Raw genomic sequence first — 19,768 nt, 5'->3', positions numbered from 1 at the left:
CGGCCGCCTCAGCGATCGTGCCCGTCGGGCTCCGCCGGGGGAGCGGGGACCTGTCACGGCGTCGCACCCCCACCTGGTCGGCCAGGGCTGGGGCACCGCACCAGCGACTCAGGGTGAGGCCGCACCTCGAATCCTGGGGGCAGTTTTGGGCCCCTCAGGACAAGCGAGTTGAGAGAAGGGAGCGGAGCTGGTGAGGGGCTGGAGCACAAGTGTGATGAGGGACCTGGGGGTTCAGCTGGAGAACAGGAGCTGAGGGGAGACCTTCTGATCTCTGAACTGCCTGAAAGGAGCTTGGAGCCAGGGGGGTCGGGCTCTGGTCCCCAGGAACAAGCGCCAGGAGCAGAGGGAACAGCCTCAAGTTGCGCCAGGGGAGGGTGAGGTTGGGTATTGGGAACAATTTATCCTCGGAAAGGACTGTGGGGCATTGGAACAGGCTGCCCAGGGCAGTGCTGGAGTCACCATCCCTGGAGGGTTGAACAGACGGAGATGAGGTTCTCAGGACATGCAGTAGTGCAGGGATGGGGTAACGGTTGGACTCGATGATCTTGAGGGTCTCTTCCTACCAAAATGTTTCTCTGATTCAATGACTCCCTGGTCTGTGCTTACAGCTCCCAATGGTGCCTGCCCCCAAAAAGACCCCCCAGGCAGGAGCCAGCCCCCTGCTGGGGCTCCTCAGACCACCCAGCACCGAGGGGACCCTGTGGAACCATCACCATCTCCCAGGCCAGCTCTGGTGCCAACCGCCTGTACCAATGGCAGCCGTGAGCAAGGCTGGCGACAACGGCGTCCACCGGCGAGGTGTGTGGCAGCAGCCGTAAGTGAGGTGTGTGGAGACACGGGGCTGGGGGTTCGTTCTGGTGGAACCCCTGGGCGGTGGCCACGGGGCTGTGTGGGCAGGGGACAGCCAGGCAGCGTGAGGAGCCCCGGGGAGGTGCTGCCAGGACGCCATCACCAGACAAGCTCTTGTGTGATGGCAGCTTCTCATCTGCCCTGTGCCATGACATCGTGCAGCAGCACAGCCATGTTATCAGTGTAGGAAACGATCATCTTGCCAATAATAGGCCCAGGAAGGATCTCTCAGCAAAGCACATTTTGTTAACAAGTTGGCAAGACCGGATGTTTTCTCAGTAAGGGTGTCAGAGCCTGGCCCAGGCTGCCCAGGGGGGTTGTGGAGTCTCCTTCTCTGGAGACATTCAAACCCGCCTGGACATGTTCCTGTGCGACCTCACCTGGGCGTTCCTGCTCCAGCAGGGGGATTGGACTGGATGATCTTCTGAGGGCCCTTCCAATCCCAAACATACTGTGATACTGTGATATTGTGATACTGTGATACTGTGATGTTCTGCCTAAAGGTAGGCACACGGAACAGGGCAAAAAGCCCCTGCTTATATCCCCCCAAATCCTGGCTGCAAATTCCCTCCCTGGCAGGGTTTGCATACTTCATTCACATAATTCTAACAATCCCCTTGCCCTTATCAGTCTATTTAAAATACGGGTTCCTGGCTCTTTGGCCACCCCTCCCCCCCAGATTAACTTTTGTAAATACAGGAATCAGTCTGCATTCCAGGATTAGTTCGAAGAGACTTTGTTTTACATTAAGGATTTATAGTGTGATGTCTCTCAGCCCTTTTCCCCCACTGCGGGGGGGGGGGGGGGGGGTCAGACGCCAGATCAGTTGTAAAAACAACATTCCTCCTTCAAAGGCTCCTTGCACTGGTGAATGCCACTGCCGTGACGTCACCGCTGCACCTCATGACGTCACGCCACTGCCGCGGGAGACGGTGACGTCACGGTGTGTGCGGAGGCGCTAGGTCCCCGCTGCCTTCCGGCTCCGGGGGGTGCCCGGGAGCGGCCCGAGCGTTCCGGGCTGGCCGGTGTTCCCGGGGGGGGAAAGCGGCGGCGCTTCCGGCGCGGGCGGCCCGGCTGGCGGAAGTGACGGCGGGTTTGTTGACAGCGGAGGCCGCGGCGGGGGGAGCGGGCCCGAGCAGAACGGGAACCCCCTGCCCGCCCCGGGGAGCGGCGCCGGGACCAGCCGGGACTCCCGCCGCCCCGCATCGGCCGCGCCGGGCCGGGGCCTGGCGCCAGGTGAGTGCCGGCGGCCCCCTCCTCCACCCGACCCTCGGGGCTCGCCCTCCCCGGGGGCACCGGGCCTGCCCGCCCAGGGCTGCGGGGGCAGCGCCGCTCCCGCGGAACCGCCGGCCCCGGCAGCGCCGCACGGTGCCGCACCGGCCGAGCCCACATCCCCTCCCCGGGAGCACCGAGCCCCGGCGGGCAGGGCCCAGGGCCGCGTCAGCCCTGCCGGGAGGAGCCCGGGCGAGGTGACCTCTGTGCCTCGGGAGTGGAAAGTGGCCTCGGGAAGCGGGTCCGGAGCCCCGCGTGGGGTTTGGGGTTGTGACCAGACCTGCCTGCAGGCTGGTAAAGCGGCTGCCAGGGCTGCCAGAGCCCAGCGCAGTCCAGCGGCGCCCAGGAAACCGTCACCCAGGGGCTCCCAGAGTGTCCTAGGGCAGGTGACCTTTTGGAAAGAAAATCCATGATATGGTTTAGTCAGCCAAAGGGGCATCTTTACAGCAGGCAGGTACAAAGATCAACGTGTTTCCCAGCCAGCACAAGTTGTCTCATTTATGATGTTGGTCTCGGCAGGCTGATGTGTTTGGAAATGGCAGGTTTTGCTGGGCCACAGAATAGTCCAACCTGCTCCTACTTCAGTTTCCCTGCTCTAAGGCGGGGATGGTATTTCCCCACAAAAGCTGCGATGACCAATCAATTAATAAAAACACAGGGATTTGCAGCTGTAAGATGCCAGCTAAAATGACAGTGCAGTTTTCCTTAAAAATGTAACCTGTGCCAAACTCTGCATTTACATTAGATTTGTTACTCTAAAGTCATTGCAATCAGTTCATGTCAGCACGTATTGTTCGCCCTCTTCTTGGACAAGTCCCTGATGCTGGAAAAGTCAGCTTTGCCAATCATTTTTGTAGCAACAGCATAAACGTTATGTCGCTGGCGTGGAGCCACAGTGAGTCAGGCTTGGCTTTGGGCAGCCGCCTGGAGAGAGAGGCTGGGAGAGAAGATCGGTCTGAAGTCCAAGGTAGCAAATATTGGCACAGGCGGCCCCAGGAGTGCCAAGTCTTGCGTGCCGGTGCAGCCTGAAATGCCATAACAATACAGATATAGCCCCAAAATAAGCAATGTTTGCCAAAGAGGCTGGCAGGACCTGGAAGGCTGGTGATGGGGGAGAGCGAAGCTGCATATTCTACAGCTTCCTTCGGGCCCGTGGACGGCAGGAGGGTGCCGTTATTCCATGGGGAGGGCTACTTGTGGACATAGCTGGGTGTACAGGCTTTTATATGCCGCCTCCTGCGTCTCCAAGGGACTCAGTTCCTTCATACATTAAGATAGAAGCAAATCTGTTAGAAAAATAAATTGGAAAAACTATTGGCAGCTGTTGTTCTAGTCACTTCCTGCACTGCACTTGAATTTTCAGTGTGTTTCACGTATCTGTCTCTGAGCCTTCAAAAACACCCGAGCACTGGAACGCACTGGTGCCAGTCTGCCCAGCGGGCAGCTTGCTGAGGATAACGATTAGGCAAATGTTAATGATTTATCAGCATCTCTAGTTTGTTTATTTTTATCAACACACTGAGCTTATAACTAGAGACAATCACAGAATGTCCCAAGTTGGAAGGGACCCACAAGGATCATCAAGTCCAACTCCTGACAATATTGCTCAGTGCAGCTTGTCCCTCTGCTTCCATCTCCCCCCACCCACATCATGTCTTGAGTCTAACCAAGGAGGGAGAGACCAACTTGTGTCGCGTCCTGTACAAAAGGTCACAGCAGCAGCTCTTGGTGCTACTCACATATCCCTAATAAATCATGAGGATGAATGCCTTGGTGTTGTTTTACTGGGATGGTTTAACTACTTTCTATTAACCTTCAGTCTGCGATTTCAGTGGTGGATCACAGGGAGCTCAGAAGTTAAAGCGCAGCTGATTTCCCCAGGGCTGGGATCAGCTGGCTCCGTTGTGCTGGTCTCAGCAGGGAGGGACGAGTGGGTTGTCAGAGCCACAGGACAGCAGTTCTCGCCTTTTAGTGCTTGGAGCTGCTTGGACAAGTCCCAAGCACTGGCCGTTTCCAGCTGCACGTGATAACAGATTGTCAATGAGAGTTTGGTTTTGAGTTCTCCGACCATCGGTAGTAAACAGCGAAAGACGCTGCAGGGACCTCCCGTCTGGTGGCACAGGGGAACTGGTAGGGACAGCAGAACGCGTTTCCCAACAGGTTCTGATCTTCCTGTTGATCTTGCCTTTCTGGAAAGATTCTCTCAAGGAAGCTTCAGGCAAAATTTGCAAGAGGGACTCATTCTGGAGGTGAAGCAGATTCGTCTCCAAAGCAGACACAGTGCAGGACAGCATCCTTCCACCTGCGTTCCCTGAGCCGGGACCTTCTGGCCAGCAAGACGATCCTGTGTGCTCAGTGGCCTGTTTGTCCACTTACACTGGAACGGGGTTTGGCCCGGGGATGCAAGGCTGGGGATGCACGTACCGCAGGAGGGGTCCAGCACAGCCGCTCCTCCCTGGCTGAACAAGGAGCAGTTCTGCCCATCTCCGCTTGCTTTTTGAGAAGCTCATTTGAGTTTCGGCTTAATTCCTTGGCCAGCTCTTTGTCCCTGGCACTGAAGTGCACCCTTGGGAAAAAACAAAACAAACAAAACCCAAATGAACAAACAAAAGCCAAACATGTAATGAAACACAGAAACAAGGAAGAAAGGAGCTTTGATTTCAAACTTGTGCCATCTTCATGTTTGCATGGAAATCTACTCTGCACCGCAGGGAGGGATCAGAAGGCTGGGAGCCCGGGCTGCGGGGCAGGCTCAGTCACCACTGTGCTGTCACCCATAGAGACCATTTGGTGCCCGAATTTGAAAGGTCACCTTGTCCACAGCCTTAACTGGTCCTTTGTATGGGTGTCATCACCTAGGCAGCAGCTGAACAGATCATCTGAAGGGGAGGAGGGAATGTGTCCATGGAAGTAGATAGAAGGGTTCACATTAGGGTGGCTTCTGATGTGATTTGACCCTTCGAAAGTGAAATGATGAAATGATGCTGCAGCTCCGAGGCTGCAGCAAGCTTTCCTTCAGTGCCAGCAAGTGTTAACACTAGAGCTGCAAGATTTTTTTTGGATAAGAAAATAGACAGGAATAGCTTCCCCTCATTGTCTGCTTCACCCATCCTTCTTTATCCTGTATGAAACATAAAGAAGGGCAGAAGCATCTTGCCTTTTCCTACTCACACCTTTTTGTGAGAGATTTGGAATGGTTTGGGTGAGCAAGTCCCAGGGAGCTGGATGTAGAGATGCCCAGCATGTGCCGCGGCCGCACTTTAGACTGTGCTCAAAGGGAAGCCAGACTAGTCTGTGTGTTTCCCTCTGGCTTCTGATCCACTCCATGGTCTAGTTCATGGACTTATATGAAGCTTCTGGCTTGGCACTGCAGAGAAACATTGAGCTTGAACATGACATTTCACTTGGAACAACACCAAACAGAATTGCAGGCACAAGATGTGGGGCCAGCAGATCACAGTGGGGCTACGCAAGAGATTATCTTGACAGTAAATTTTCTGGTGGTTTATCCAACCCACCCCGAAGGAGACCAAGTGATGTGGTTTCTGCCACTTCCCTTTCCAAGCGCCTTTGTCAGCCAGATAACCCCTGCAATGAGGAAACGTTTTCTTGCTGTGTAGCCTCAATTCCAAACATATTTCGTGTTAACTCATTCCCACAGTGTCCCCTGGGGGTGGGGACACCAAGGAATTAAGGGCATACTGCCAGAGAGGCCAGAATGCTGGAGGTTCTTTTGAGGTCAACACATGATGGGCTGGAAATACAACTATCAACATCCTGCTGGTGCAAGAGCTTTGCAGGACACTTGCCAATGTGCCTTTCTCAATGCTGCTTTTTTTTTTCCCCCTTCTAGTTATAGCTGTCCTGATGTCCCTGTAAATTCATCCTGGAACTTAATTTGAGGATCTACTGAATCCAAAGCTTCCTTCTGCTCTTCCTCTTCCCATAACTTCCCTCAAGATGGCATCTGATAGCCCCGAGACGCTAATGGCCTTGTGCACGGATTACTGCCTTCGCAACTTGGAGGGGACTCTCTGCTACCTGCTGGACAATGAAACTCTCCGGCTCCATCCCGACATCTTCTTGCCAAGCGAGATTTGTGACAGACTTGTCAACGAGTACGTTTCAGGGCTGTGGAGAAGCTGTTTGGTTTGGGAAGGAGCTGGGAACTCAGGGAAGGGGGAGCATAGTTCTCTAAAAAGAATGATGGGAAAGGGGAAAAAAATGTGGAAGAATTCATAGGGCATTTTTTTTCCCCCTCATATTGGAAATAAGGATTTGCATTGACTTCAGAATGAAGTGTCCCCAGGGTTATTGTATTCTAGTTTCTGTGGAAATCACCATCTCCATGTAGGTAAACCCGGAGCAAAACAGTCACTGCTTCTTCCAAGAACATCAGTAAGCAAATGAGTCTTCCCATTTCCCACCACTGAATCATTACATTTCTCTATCAAGCCAGAAAAATAAACGTGCAAAGTGCTAACAGATATTAAATGTTAAGGCTGCTGCTCCCATAGCTTTACAAAACAACCTGTTTCCAGGGATCTGTATAATTTGGCTATCACGTTCTCTCTTGGCTGAACTCCTGCCCACAAAGTCTGGCAGAGAACTTTACCCGGCTAATTTTCTGGGGAAGAAAAAAATATTGCTATCTTTAAACAGTTAGGGGAAAAATATCCTGGCACCTGTGCTTGCCAGAATCCAGTTTGCTCACATACACAGGTGACCTTGCACAAATCTTTGCCTGAGATTTTCCTGAGGCTCGTTATTTGTGTGCAAGAAGGGGTAACAGGCTTGCTGCCATTACCCCCAAGGCTGTTCTGGATGATCAGCAGGGAGCCCAAGTGCTCACGCGCTTGGTGGCATTTTCTTGTAGCCAGTGAAGCTGCTAGAGCTGTAGCTGAGCCTTTGTGTCGTGCTGTGCTAACGCTGTTGTTCCAACACAGGTACGTGGAGCTGGTGAAGACAGACAGCATCTTTGAACCCCATGAAAGCTTCTTCACCCTGTTCTCAGATCCCCGGAGCACCAGGCTGGCTCGGATCCACTTGCGGGAGCAAATTGTGCAGGACCAGGACCTGGAAGCCATCAGGAAGCAGGTGGTATCGCACCAACAACAGCTCCCACTGCCCCCTCACACAGCAGGGCTGCTGCACAGGCACCCTGAGATTCCCCAGACTCTGTCCTTCACTGGCCAAATTTTCTTTGGGACAAGCTCAGCTTCTCCCTTCTCCGCTCCTAGAGCCACTGTAGGGATCAGGATGGGGACACTGGTCTAGTTCAGTGACACGTGGTCTCAGTCTCTCCCAGTGGAGGGAGGGTGTAGAGAACAAGGTGGGCACTCTGCCTGTGAAGTCTTTCTAACTTTGATTTCCCATCTTCCAGGATCTTGTTGAGCTCTACTTGACTAACTGTGAGAAGCTGACAGCCAAGAGTCTGCAAACCTTGGTGAGCTTCAGCCACACGCTTATCTCCCTGAGCCTCTTTGGCTGCTGCAATATCTTCTATGAGGAGGAGAACCCTGGAGGCTGTGAAGACGACTGTTTGGTGAACCCCACGCGCCAAGTCTTGGTCAAGGACTTTACTTTTGAAGGCTTCAGCCGCTTGCGCTTCCTGAACCTGGGCCGCTTGATTGAAGGGGTAAATGTGGAGACGTTGCTTCGGCCTTTGGCCTCCCTCGCCGCTCTTGATCTCTCTGGGATCCAGCTGAACGATGTGGGATTTCTGACCCAGTGGAAGGACAGTCTAGTTTCCTTAGTGCTTTACAACATGGACCTTTCAGAGGAGCACATCCAAGTGATCGCACAGCTTCGCAAGCTCAGGTCAGCAGATCTGTTCTTCCTTCTTTATCCTTTTCCTGATGATAGGGAAAGGTCTTTCAGGAATGGTCTATGTGCCTGCTAATGGGAAGCCACCCACTGGTGGTGTCAAGTTAGAAACCTTCCCATGAACAGGCTCACTTGTTGACTTGCTGTACGTGTCTGACATGTCTAAAGCCAACCTGCATTTTGCTTGCAAAAGAACACCACTTAGCAGAAACTCCCTCTTGGAAAAGCAAAAAACACCACACCCTACCCTCCTTCACCCCCTCAAAAACAAACCCCACAACACAACCACACACACAAACAAAAAACCCACCACAACAACAAAACCTCACAACCAACCAACCACAAAATCCCAATCAAACCCAACCACACTTCTCTAGCCAAACAAAAAAGAACAGCAGGATATTTGAGAGATGGCAAAAAAATGACTACAGATGTGTATGTGTACTAATATCATGATAATCACACTGTGAAATTCAATCCTCCAGACCACTCGTGTCCAAAGGAATGTCCAAAGTTTAAGCCTGGCTCTGAGATAACAGGGAGAAAACCTCTGAGCTCGGCCTGCTCCTGTGCTCAGTGGCAGCGCACTGTGCACGGACCGTGCAGCCAAGGGAACAAGCGGTGTAAATAAACAGGCACTCCTGACGCAACAGTGTTGACAGTGAAAATACTTCCTGAAGCAGAGCTGAGACAATTGCTATTCACACTTCACAGTGGTATCAGGAAAGGGATCCAGGACTTTCCAAGCCAGAGAAGGGCCTCACTAGTCACACAAAGGATTCTCAGCAGTGGTTTAGTTAGTATGGGCTGTGCTGCCTGCAGACACTGGAGGGGACCACGTTAACATATGACCTGGGAGTCTCAGGGAACGTTCTGGGTAATATTTGCTAAATCCAAGTACTTTAACTCCCAGTCACTTGCAATGAGACTTGGTCTACAACAGGTAGAAGACACCTGTGAGCGAGGTGTTGGCCCCTATCTTAGGCAGTTTAGAAAAGTCTCTCCCAGGGGTCTTGGTTACTGCTCAGTGGGCAAGAGCAGCTCCTGTCCTGTACGGGACCCAACGCGCACACGATCGCTGCTCAGGTTGTCCCACTGCTCCCTTAGCCTCAGCTTTTCCCCAAAGCTTAAGCATGTAAATACCTGAAGATAAGTGAAATCAGGGCAGAGTAACAGCCTGCAGTGTGAAAAATACAAGATTGGGGAAGCAGACAAAAACCTGGAGTAACTTAATTTGTGGGATGAGACAACATACATTTCTGGGGATGCAAAGATCCTCTAGCACATCTGAACCACCAGGCAGAAATGCGCAGGTGGCTGTGGTGATGGAGCTCCGGAAAGGCAGTTCCTGAGCCTGGAGCAATTTTCTTTGTGCTGTGTGGCCAAATGATTAATTGTGCTCCATTCTAAGTAGACCTCTACCAGATATCTGTGTGCTTCGGTTAGACACAGGGCCAGATGCTACAGAACCACATTCCCGTATCTTGTGAAGGGAATAATAATCATAATAAATAAATAATCATCACACTTGCCTTGTTATCTTCCTCTGTTAAAGAGGCTGAAACACCAGCTAATGCTTTCCAGGCTCTGAGCTGCTCTCTGTTGTTCGCAGGCACTTGGATATCTCCCGAGACCATCTGTCCAGTTATTACAAATTCAAGCTGACCCGGTGGGTTCTAAACCTGTTTGTGGAAAACTTGGTAAACCTCACGTCGCTCGATATCTCAGGGCACACCATGCTGGAGAACTGCACTATCCCAAGCATGGAGGAGAAGATGGGCCAGACGAGGTAAGGAAGCAGCACCTTCTGAGGACTGCTTGGGTGGATAGATTGATTCAAAGAAGGATAAAGAACAGCTCCCTCTTCTAAGCTTCCCCATTCTGTAGGTCTAATTAATACTAAAAAGCAGGATACAGCTGTTGCTAGTTTCTCCTGTCGCTAAAGACTGGTATGGGAATCAGCTGTGGTTCTTTTATGTGACACATGTAAGGACTTCTAAGAGTAAGAAAAAATCACCCTACCTGCCTCCCATACATACCTGAAGTGTTTTAGTTGTTTTCCCCACACGTTTTTCCAGGTGTCTCTTGCAGTGATTTATATTTCTTCTGAAAGGACTCCAGAGCCCTTTACACATTTTCTACCTAAAACATTCTTACCCTCATTGAAATCCAGGCACTTCCAAGACAAAACATTTCTACACATCAGTTTTCATAGGAAGGCTGAGTGTTTTAGGAACCTAAAATCTAAAGGCATATTTTCAGATTTGACCTGGGCAGATCAGCCCTTGAAAATCCTTGTGCCCTTCAATAGGTGCACACCCAGAGCTCTGGGTTTTCTACCAGAACTCTGCCCTCCTGTTCCCAAAGAAAAGCAAATGAGTGGGACTGTATTGACTCCTTTCCACTGCACTGGTGAAAAAGAAAGACAGCAACAACATGAGTGATCTCCCTGTTTTTTGGTTGCTTTCTTTTTTTCCTCAGCATTGAGCCAGCAAAGAGCAGCATCGCTCCGTTCCGGGGTCTGAAACGGCCGCTCCAGTTCTTGGGCCTTTTTGAAACATCTCTCTGCCGTCTGACACATATTCCAGCCTACAAGGTAACGAGGCCACAAGAATATTGGCAATAGGTACTTGGTAAAAGTTTTGAGAACATGAAAATTACTGGCTGCTAATAGAGTCTTCTTAGGGTCTTGGGTGTGACAACTGAGCTCTGACCTTTCAACACCTACTTGACAATGCAGGAAAACTGCCATAAAGCAACACCTGGTCCTTACATGGTTTTTACAAGGTTTAAAAAACACACCTCTTGCAGATGGACATGGAAAAATCATCCGGCCTGAAGGACCAGGATGTCTGTGATTACAAGAAAAGGATTTAAGACAATAGGAGTCTTGCTTGTGGCCCAGAGGTGCCATTTCTTGTCCCTCTGGGCTAAGTGACTCAGTCTCTTTGCTCTCGTCCTGGGCCTAATTCTGGTAGGAGAGTGGTGGGAAGTTGTACCCTTTGACCTTCCAGATCTACCCTCAGAGTTCCCTTGTCACATTGGTTTTCCTCTTTCACTGTTTCTTCCCTGACTCTTTTTGTTCCTCCATGCCAGGTGAGTGGAGACAAGAACGAAGAGCAAGTCCTGAATGCTATTGAGGCTTACACCGAACACCGGCCAGAAATCACTTCCCGGGCCATCAACCTCCTTTTCGACATCGCCCGCATCGAACGCTGCAGCCAGCTGCTGCGAGCCCTTCAGGTGAGCCCCATGCGAGCATTTACCTCACCCTGACGAGGGAAATTTCACTGTCCCTGTCTTTTCTTCACCCTGGGACACCATATCAGGCCATTCTGGATAAAGTTTCAGTGGTGCAGTGGAACTGGGCACCTTCATGCCATAAGCATGTTCCTGCAATGCCTGGGCTACACGTTCCTTGCAGGCGTTAAGTCTTGGCCCCACACAGCTGTAATGGTCACATCAGGACTCAACAGCAAGTCAGTGGCATTGAAGCTTCATGTTGCTTCTCTGCAGCTGGTGATCACAGCCCTCAAGTGCCACAAGGATGACAAAAACATCCAGGTGACGGGCAGCGCAGCCCTGTTCTACTTGACCAACTCTGAATACCGCATGGAGCAGAGTGTAAAGCTGCGGCGCCAGGTCATCCAGGTGGTGCTGAACGGCATGGAGTCCTACCAGGAAGTCACGGTAAGAGCGGCTCAGCCTCCTTCAGCTCCCATGTCCTCCCTCCCTGTATTAAGTCTTCAGCCCGGTGTTAGAATTGGGTCTTCTAAACGTCCAGGACATGAGCCAAGGCAGACACCAGCAATGAGATTACATGCAGGGTTCTCCTTGTCCGTGCAATGTTCTCCAGAACAAAGAGAAGAAAATGATAGCAAGGCTCCTTTTTATCTGATGGTAGTGGTCAAAGGGTGTATACGACACAGCATAGACATCCAGCACTGTGGGGTGAAAAGGGTGCAGGCGTTGAGTCAACAGAAAGAAACACCACCCCAGCACACTGTACTGGAAGCAAGCTGACATTATACACTGTAGTACACTCCCAGAATGGCAGCTGCTGCCTAGAGAGCTTACAGGCAGCAAGGAACTGGCTTGGGAAGTGATGGGCGTTGATGACGGTTTGGCCGTGTGAGACCAGTGGCAGTGAGACGATGGTACCGATTGAGCACAACTAAAGCACAGTGCTAAATAGGAGGGTAACAGAAATGTTAGTGGTCATAGTCAGACAAGAAGATGGTTTCAGTACCAAGCAGCAAGGAAACATGAGATGACGGGCTCCATGTTTTTGTAGCCATTTGGTGCAGTGTTTCCTTCCTTTTGACCCAGGTACAGCGAAACTGCTGCCTGACACTGTGTAACTTCAGCATTCCCGAGGAGCTGGAGTTCCAGTACCGCCGAGTCAACGAGCTGCTGCTGAACATCCTCAACCAGAGCCGGCAGGATGAGTCTATCCAGCGCATCGCTGTGCACCTCTGTAACGCTCTGGTCTGCCAGGTGGACAACGATCATAAAGAAGCTGTGGGCAAGATGGGGTTTGTCATGGTTGGTATGGTCCCAAGGTGTCTACTTATCCTTAACCCAGGCCAGCACAATTCCCGTGCAGGAGTGCACCAAATTCATCCAGCCAGTGACCCGACCATACAGTGTCACAGGAGGGAGCTGGTGTCCCAGAAGTGCCAGCCTCTCCTGGAACCTTCCCCTCCCCATGGCATCTCCCCATCAGCACTGGAAGTCCTGATCTCAGAGACAGACTGTCCGTGAGAGCAGGGAAGCCCCCTAACCTTATACCTTATCTCTTCACTGCATCATATTATTTCCAGAGCTGGTACCACCTCGTGACCAGCTCCTTCTGCATCTCACAGAGTTTGCAGCAGCAACTGCAACTGCTTTGGTGCAGTTATGCCACGTTCTAGACTTAGTCACGCAGGTCAAAATTGACTTGACTGCAGACTTGACAGCTCAGCAACATAGTAGTTCAGTTCTGTGAATACTTGCAACACTGAACATAACCTGGTCCCACAGGCTCAGAGAAAGAGATACCAAGTTGGTTGTCTACAAAGGATCAAAACTGCATATACCTGCAAACCAGCTGCAGTGCAGCAGTTAGTTTTAGTTCTGTGATTCTTGGACTGTGTCTCACTCTTCCCCTTCCTCTGCCCACAGACAATGCTGAAGTTGATTCAGAAGAAGTTGGCTGATAAAACGGTGGGTATTTCCCCCCCAAAAATGTATGCACAGAGTATTTTCTCCTCAGTCTGACTTAGGCACAGAGGTCAGTCTGGAGTGCCAGCTCAGCTTCTCTAACAAACACAAGACATCTCAGCTGATGCTGCAGAATTTCCTGTCCTAGGGTGGGGGTGAGTGGAATGTGACAGGGAGGCAAAAATATTAAACAAAAACCCACTTGCTGACGAGTTGAAAGTGAATAACAAGGTTTTCTTACCTCTGGAGCCGTGTAAGGTGATGGCAAAGAGGAAACACAAGGGCTTGGTTTGCACCAGGTTCCCACATGAGTGAAGCTCTGCCTCTGTCCCTTTCTCTTTGGCTCTGTAGTGTGATCAGGTGATGGAGTTCTCCTGGAGCGCGCTCTGGAACATCACTGATGAGACGCCTGATAACTGTGAGATGTTCCTTAACTACAGCGGCATGAAACTGTTCTTGGAGTGCTTGAAAGTGAGTACACCTGGTTTCCTCCAGAGGAATGCTGACCTTAGCAGTGGAGATGCAGGTGCCTGGCCGGGATCCCTGGCTGCGCTGATCTATAAGCAGCACTTCCTATGTTGCACAAACAGAAAAGAAAAAGCTTGCACGTTTTCTTCTTTCTCACATCCATCCACTCAACCAGTAGTAGAACAGAGAAACAAACTTACACTCAATAAGTCTTCCTCTCTGCCTTTCTTGTACAAGGTCTCCCTGCAGTAGAGCGGCAGTGAGTAGTGGACCCTGGCCTTGATTCCTTATGTATCATGAACACCTGAGATCGCACGTAGCATATACTAAAGAACCATTGCTGACTACCTGAAAATACTCAGCCTTTCTAGACATGCTGTACAATCTTTCACCATGGCCCTACTTTTGTATAATCCTGTTCTTTGCTTGCTTGCTTAGGAGTTCCCAGAGAAACAGGAGCTGCATCGCAACATGCTGGGCCTCCTGGGCAATGTAGCAGAGGTGAAGGAGCTGCGCCCACAGCTCATGACCTCCCAGTTCATCAGTGTGTTCAGGTGAGCGCCTGGCTAATGGATGGCAGGGCTGGGGCAGGGTGAATGCTCTGGAGCTCTGCTCCTCAGTCACCTGGAGACTTTTAAACCCTTGGTGCATCAGCGCCTCTAAATGATCTCTTCTCTCTTGGCAGCAACCTGCTGGAGAGCAAAGCAGATGGGATTGAGGTGTCCTATAACGCCTGTGGTGTGCTCTCCCATATCATGTTTGATGGTCCAGAGGCTTGGGGTATATGTGAGCCCCACCGAGAGGAAGTTGTAAAGAGGATGTGGGCAGCCATCCAGAGCTGGGATATCAACTCCAGGAGAAATATTAACTACAGGTGAGGCATGGAAAAGTTTGGCCCTAGGAGCCAGGATTGTCATGGGAAGCAAGCACCAGTACAGAGGGTGCAAGAGGAAGAGCCCAGCGTGGAGGCTCTGCTTAGATTGAAGGGGGGACATATTTAGTGAGGGTTTTACATCTTCCTTTGAAACGTGTTACACAGGCTGCTGGAATTAGACACCTTGCCTGGCAGTTCGTATGCAAAAAGTGTGGGAGCCCAACAGAATTTCTTCTGTGTGTTTCGGATGAAATTAGGTAGTTCAGGAAAGCCATGATCTGACAACTTGGGACAGCCCACGTGTTGTCCCCTGAGACTGCCGTCCTTTGCACCTCCTGAAGTCTGTTTGCTTCTGATGGTCACGTGGATTGCTGCAGCTTTCAGTCTCCTCCTCTGGGGAATATTTAAACGCAGTTCCCAGAAATCCCTTCAAGGGTTAATACAACTGGTGGCATCCTCCAAAGCCCTTCCTGTAAGAGGCTGTCAGGTACTCTGTATTCCCTGTAGTGCCTGGCAGGGATCCAGAATGAATGGCATTCCAATGCGTGAGCCACAGCGTAGACACATTATTGTTGTCAGAAGAAACACGGCAACCATTGCAGGTGAGCAGCCAGCTTTGGCTGCCTGTAATTTTCTTTAGCCCCTCTACAGAAAGGTCCACGCTGCCAGGTTTCAGCTGTCACGAGAAAATGACTGACAGTGGATGGAAATCAGATCTTGGACTCCGTTGCATTTGTTGCAGCTATTTAGCTGGGCAGGATGTTTGTGCTGAAGGGGTAGGGCCTACCAGGCTGCCAGGATCGCCGTGTGACACAGGAATCTTTGCCATGGCCATGGATTTACTGCCATGGTATCTATGAGCACAGGGTTTGTATTGCTCTGAGTGGCAAAGGTGCTGGAACAGGCAGCTCTGGGATTTTGAACAACTTCTCCGTATTTCCGTGCAGGTCATTTGAACCAATCCTTCGACTTCTTCCACAAGGGATCTCCCCAGTCAGCCAGCACTGGGCTACCTGGGCCCTGTATAACCTGGTCTCCGTCTACCGTAAGTTCCCATTTCGAAATCACATCCACTGCGCTGTAAAAGTTGAGGGTGTGGATTGGAGCTTTTTAGCAGAAGTCATCGTCCCAGTTTAGCTATGTAGGTAGAGAGAACTTCCTTTGAATGATGCAGGAATGCGCGGGCAGCACAGCCAAACCAAAAGAAAAAGAAGAGACTTAGTGTGTAGGAAATTTGTTCGATGTTTTGATCTTTCTGGCCATGCTCTTATGTTCTCAGCCATTTTGTGTCTGTTTTCACAGCCAGAGCACCCTGAGCAGGCTGGCTCCATAAGACAGAAAAGTTTTGTGGCTTCTCAGGCCACAGGCTTCTCCTTCCCCTCCTGCCGCCCTTTATAGCGCTTCTGTGAAGCTTCACAAGGACTCGTTTTATTGTTTTCTCTGCAGCTGACAAGTACTGCCCACTGCTGATCAAAGAAGGTGGGATTCCCCTTCTGAAGGACATGATTAAAATGGCCTCAGCACGGCAAGAGACCAAGGAAATGGCCCGGTAGGAAATGAATGCACTATCGTTAAATATTCCATTTAGCTTTATTTTAGTTATTATTCTTCTACATCAAGTAATGCTACCAAAGAAAGGCCTGTACTGATGTGTCTGAGGGGTGAGAAGCGAACACAGGAGAAGAACAGGAAAAAGAGGATGAAAACAGAAGACTGAAAAGGTGTCAGTTGCCAGTACACACAGATCATTCCGGGTTGATGGAAATTGGTTATAGAAGTGGCTTGTTGGACAGGGAACCACATTGCTAATGACATCTTACACCGAGAGTCTCCAGTCATCACTGCTCTCCATACTTATGTGGGCTCCCTGTCCAAAATCATTCTGGCCTGTCACTAAACTTGCTGACCGCACTGTTAAAATGGGAGTGTTTTTAAAAGGTGAAGAGAGTCCATCACCTTTGTGAGCTTCCCCAGCTCACTGCGTTACATGACCTTCCTTTGGAGTCGTTCTGTTGGGGGTTTAAATGCCAGCTGCAGTTTCTAATCCCTGGCAAACTCAGAGCTGTAACTTCGTACGTGCAGGACGAGTATCAAAGAGGTGGATGTGGGCTGGGAATATGTGCCCCGTGGGGGGGCAGCGGGCATTCCGTGAAGCATTCTACTGTCCCACAAAAAGCTTTAAACTAACCCCTCTCTCCTTGTCCTTGTTTTATCTGTAGGAAAGTTATAGAGCACTGCAGTAACTTTAAGGAGGAGAACATGGACACTTCCAGATAGAGGCACTGAGCTCGTGCCTCAAGCCAGCACTGCATCCAGCTTCTCTGATTCACTGTACATAGCGAGGACTCTTTCTTACCAACTCGCCTGTTGGAAGGAAACTTCATGTGTGTGTGTGAGACCCTCAGTAGATGAAGGTGAACAGGGGAGGGGGAGGGACCTTTTGCACAACAAAATGCTTTCCTTAAATTAGTGGACTTTTTTGTTATGAAGTTTCAGGTTGAAGTTCTGTGTGTATGATTTCTGTATAAAAAGAAAACGACGAAGACAACTACATTATGTATCTTTTAACCTTTTTGTTTTAGACCACACAGAGAGCCTCCAATGATCATGAGCTTGAAGACCTAGTTGTGTGATCGCTAGTGTGACATTTTTATTTCCCACTTTTTAGAAAATACCCTTTCGCTGTATTGCATGAGGTCCTGTAATGTCTGCAAGAACACCAGTCCTGAATCGGTATTGGCTGCTCAATGGGGTTTTAGGCAGCAATGAGTTATTTATTTGGCTAGAGAGGTTGGGGGACACAATACCAGGGAGTTAGACCAAAAGAACCAACCTTTTTAGTGATATTTATAAATTGAGAAAATGGGGAAGAAAGATCTTTCCAGGCAATTCACTCCCTTAAGTTTTTTTTTATAGAAGACTCACATTAATGGAACCATTGCTAACTGCGTATGGGTCATTTGGAAGTAAGACATTCCCATTAAAAATCAAGAGGTCTGTTTTGTCCCCCTTCTGCCAGCCCACCCAGCCTCATAAGGCCAGGGATGACCAGTAAAACACATCCTTGGCAACACAGGGCTTTTCTCTCTAGGGGAGCCTGTGCAACAAGGAACAGGGTTTGTTCACAAAGGGCTACACACCTTCATTCTAGTCCTTCACGACCTTTTTAGTTGTGTTCAGCTTTATGGGGAAGGGCTACAAATGCCAGAGAGCGTCTTTCCCCTCTGCATAATAAGCTCTACCAGGCCGCAGCCCAGAGTGGCTCGTAGCGCTTGTGCGGGTCCTGCTAACGGGCTGGAGCTGTTCTGCTCTTTTTTTAGCCTGCATCAGCACAAGCCACGCTCGGTGGCAAACTAATCTCCCTGCGTAGGAACCCCGCTGCGGCACAGATGCTGTAATCGGAGGTGCTAAAGTCCTCTCCTGACACTCGGCGGTCTCCAGGCACTTTTTGGAGGGTGATGCCCTGCATTAGCACCTCTTGTTCTACCCCAGCATCTTCCCCCTGTTCTGGGAAGCAGAAGGCCCTGTTCTTATGTGACTGCCACAAGCACTCACCCGAGCAGTCCCGCTGGTGTCAGCAGCTCGACTCCGATGTATACTATGGCGGTGACAGCGTAACTCAAATGTATACGATGTCGGTGAAAGGAGGGTCCCACTAAGGTGCTCTTCACTTCTAAGACTCTTCACCTGTAAAGACGCAAGAAGCCAAAAGCCAAGGTTTGCCCCACAGCCGCGCACTCACCAGCAGCGTCCCGTCCACGCTTGGAGCCCTCGCGGCTCTTTCAAATTCACAAATCATCCCTTAGAAGGGATTTTTAGAAGTATTTTATGTAATAGGAGACACTGGCCACGTGAGTTGGACATTTCAGGCCTCTGAGCACAGCCTCGCTGCTCTTCCCTTGTACGTGTTGCTCTCGGATTTGACTCGCTGCTATGGTTCTTCTGGGTTCTTCTGATGCTCAGAGTTAATGTTGTCGCTGCTGAGCACATTATAGACAGATCCTGGATACACAAACTGACACTTTAAATGACAGAACACAGCTGCCCTCGAGAGGTTTTTACCTTTTCTGCCAATATGGTGTTATTCAGTGTCTTTTTATTTTTTCTTTTTAACCATACGTCATTTGTTTTGATATTGTGAGATCTGTACTTTTTTCTTTAAGTATTTTTCAAACTTATATATATTTTTGTGTCACTTTTGAATTGTTTTCATATGGTTCGCAAAAACTTGACAAATTATACTTTTTTTGCAGTCGTTTGATTGAAATGTATTTTTCTCTCTCTTATTCCTGTTCCCCAAGAATTTGTGTCCCTATAAGCTTTGAGACAGGAAAGCTTATTTCAAGATCTGTTTTCTTTATAACAAATGCTAATCTTCCTTCTAGATGCAAAACTAAGAGAGGTTACAAACCCTGCCAACCAGCCTCGGTGCATTAGGGGCGTCAGGCTTTGCTCATTTAACTCTCCATTTAGTGCCACTGCCCTTTTGAAGTTGTTTCCCATGGCAGTGCCACCCACTTTCTTCCTTTCTAATGTCCATGTAGTGAAAGCTCCTACTATTAAAATCTTGAATCATGTGGCAAAGAGCACCCCGGATTCTGACTCCTTTGGCAAGGTGGGAGTGGAGCAGAAGGGGACACATCACAGATGTGAGAGGTGTCAGAAACCCGTGTCCCCAGGACGCAGCTGCCACGCTGGGCAGACAGCTCAGGAACTCTCGTCTCAGCCTTGCGCTGGAATCAGAACCAAACGATCAGGCTTTACGCTGAGATTTTGGCACAGCTACATCCAGGTTCATGAACAGCTGATGGTTTGGTTTGGTTCCAGCCGCCTCAAGAGCCCAAAGGTTTGGGTTTTTCAAACCAATGCCCCTGTAAGTTCAGCTGTTACTGGAGTCTCACCCACTACAAGGTGGACCGTGGTATTGCAAATTAACAAGATCCAAGGTGCAGCAAACATTCCACACTGTAAAGATAACTGTCCTCACCGCTTGCACATCCTCATCAAGCTGTTCCTGAGCCTGAACTGGGAAAAAGAGATTTCTAATTCCCAGCAACACGGAGATGAACGGACTCAGGGCAGCCTGCTGGGAAGGCTTGGCTTTCTGAAAGCCGGCACTGACCCCGGGGGAAGGGGGAACTGTTCTGCCCACCTACATAGCAGATTTTGAGCCAGGCCACCTGCAAAGTCGATTCCTGAGACAGCATTTTAAAGGAAATAGCATCCCTGTTAGAATAATGAGCTCTGGCTACAAGCTGCAGTGTCTCCAAGCCA

General features: G+C 50.1%; 1 protein-coding gene across 4 annotated transcripts; it reads left to right on the top strand.

Moving 5' to 3' along the window:
• Nucleotides 1-9: 9 nt before the first annotated feature.
• ZER1 (zyg-11 related cell cycle regulator) lies at nucleotides 10-18,749 on the top strand. 4 transcript variants are annotated; one of them, XM_080355712.1, is made up of 17 exons: nucleotides 10-113; nucleotides 609-798; nucleotides 5,975-6,239; nucleotides 7,068-7,218; nucleotides 7,505-7,941; nucleotides 9,560-9,736; nucleotides 10,429-10,543; nucleotides 11,044-11,190; nucleotides 11,464-11,637; nucleotides 12,277-12,492; nucleotides 13,114-13,155; nucleotides 13,504-13,623; nucleotides 14,059-14,174; nucleotides 14,306-14,494; nucleotides 15,442-15,539; nucleotides 15,941-16,043; nucleotides 16,714-18,749. In XM_080355712.1, exons 3-17 carry the CDS (start codon nucleotides 6,082-6,084, stop codon nucleotides 16,769-16,771), a joined length of 2,301 nt encoding a protein of 766 aa, XP_080211838.1. In that variant the 5' UTR covers nucleotides 10-113; nucleotides 609-798; nucleotides 5,975-6,081; the 3' UTR covers nucleotides 16,772-18,749. The 4 variants fall into 4 exon arrangements, with proteins under 4 accessions (XP_080211838.1, XP_080211837.1, XP_080211836.1 ...); XM_080355711.1 differs by having other exon boundaries at nucleotides 609-823; XM_080355710.1 differs by lacking the exons at nucleotides 10-113; nucleotides 609-798 and adding exons at nucleotides 802-823; nucleotides 1,955-2,085.
• The last annotated feature ends 1,019 nt before the right edge of the window (nucleotides 18,750-19,768 follow it).

Source organism: Nesoenas mayeri (genome assembly GCF_963082525.1).
Source record: "Nesoenas mayeri genome assembly, chromosome: 18".
In the NCBI taxonomy this organism is placed as follows: domain Eukaryota; kingdom Metazoa; phylum Chordata; class Aves; order Columbiformes; family Columbidae; genus Nesoenas; species Nesoenas mayeri.
Note: the sequence above shows the minus strand (reverse complement) of the source record. Positions and strands in the feature narration are given on the sequence as shown.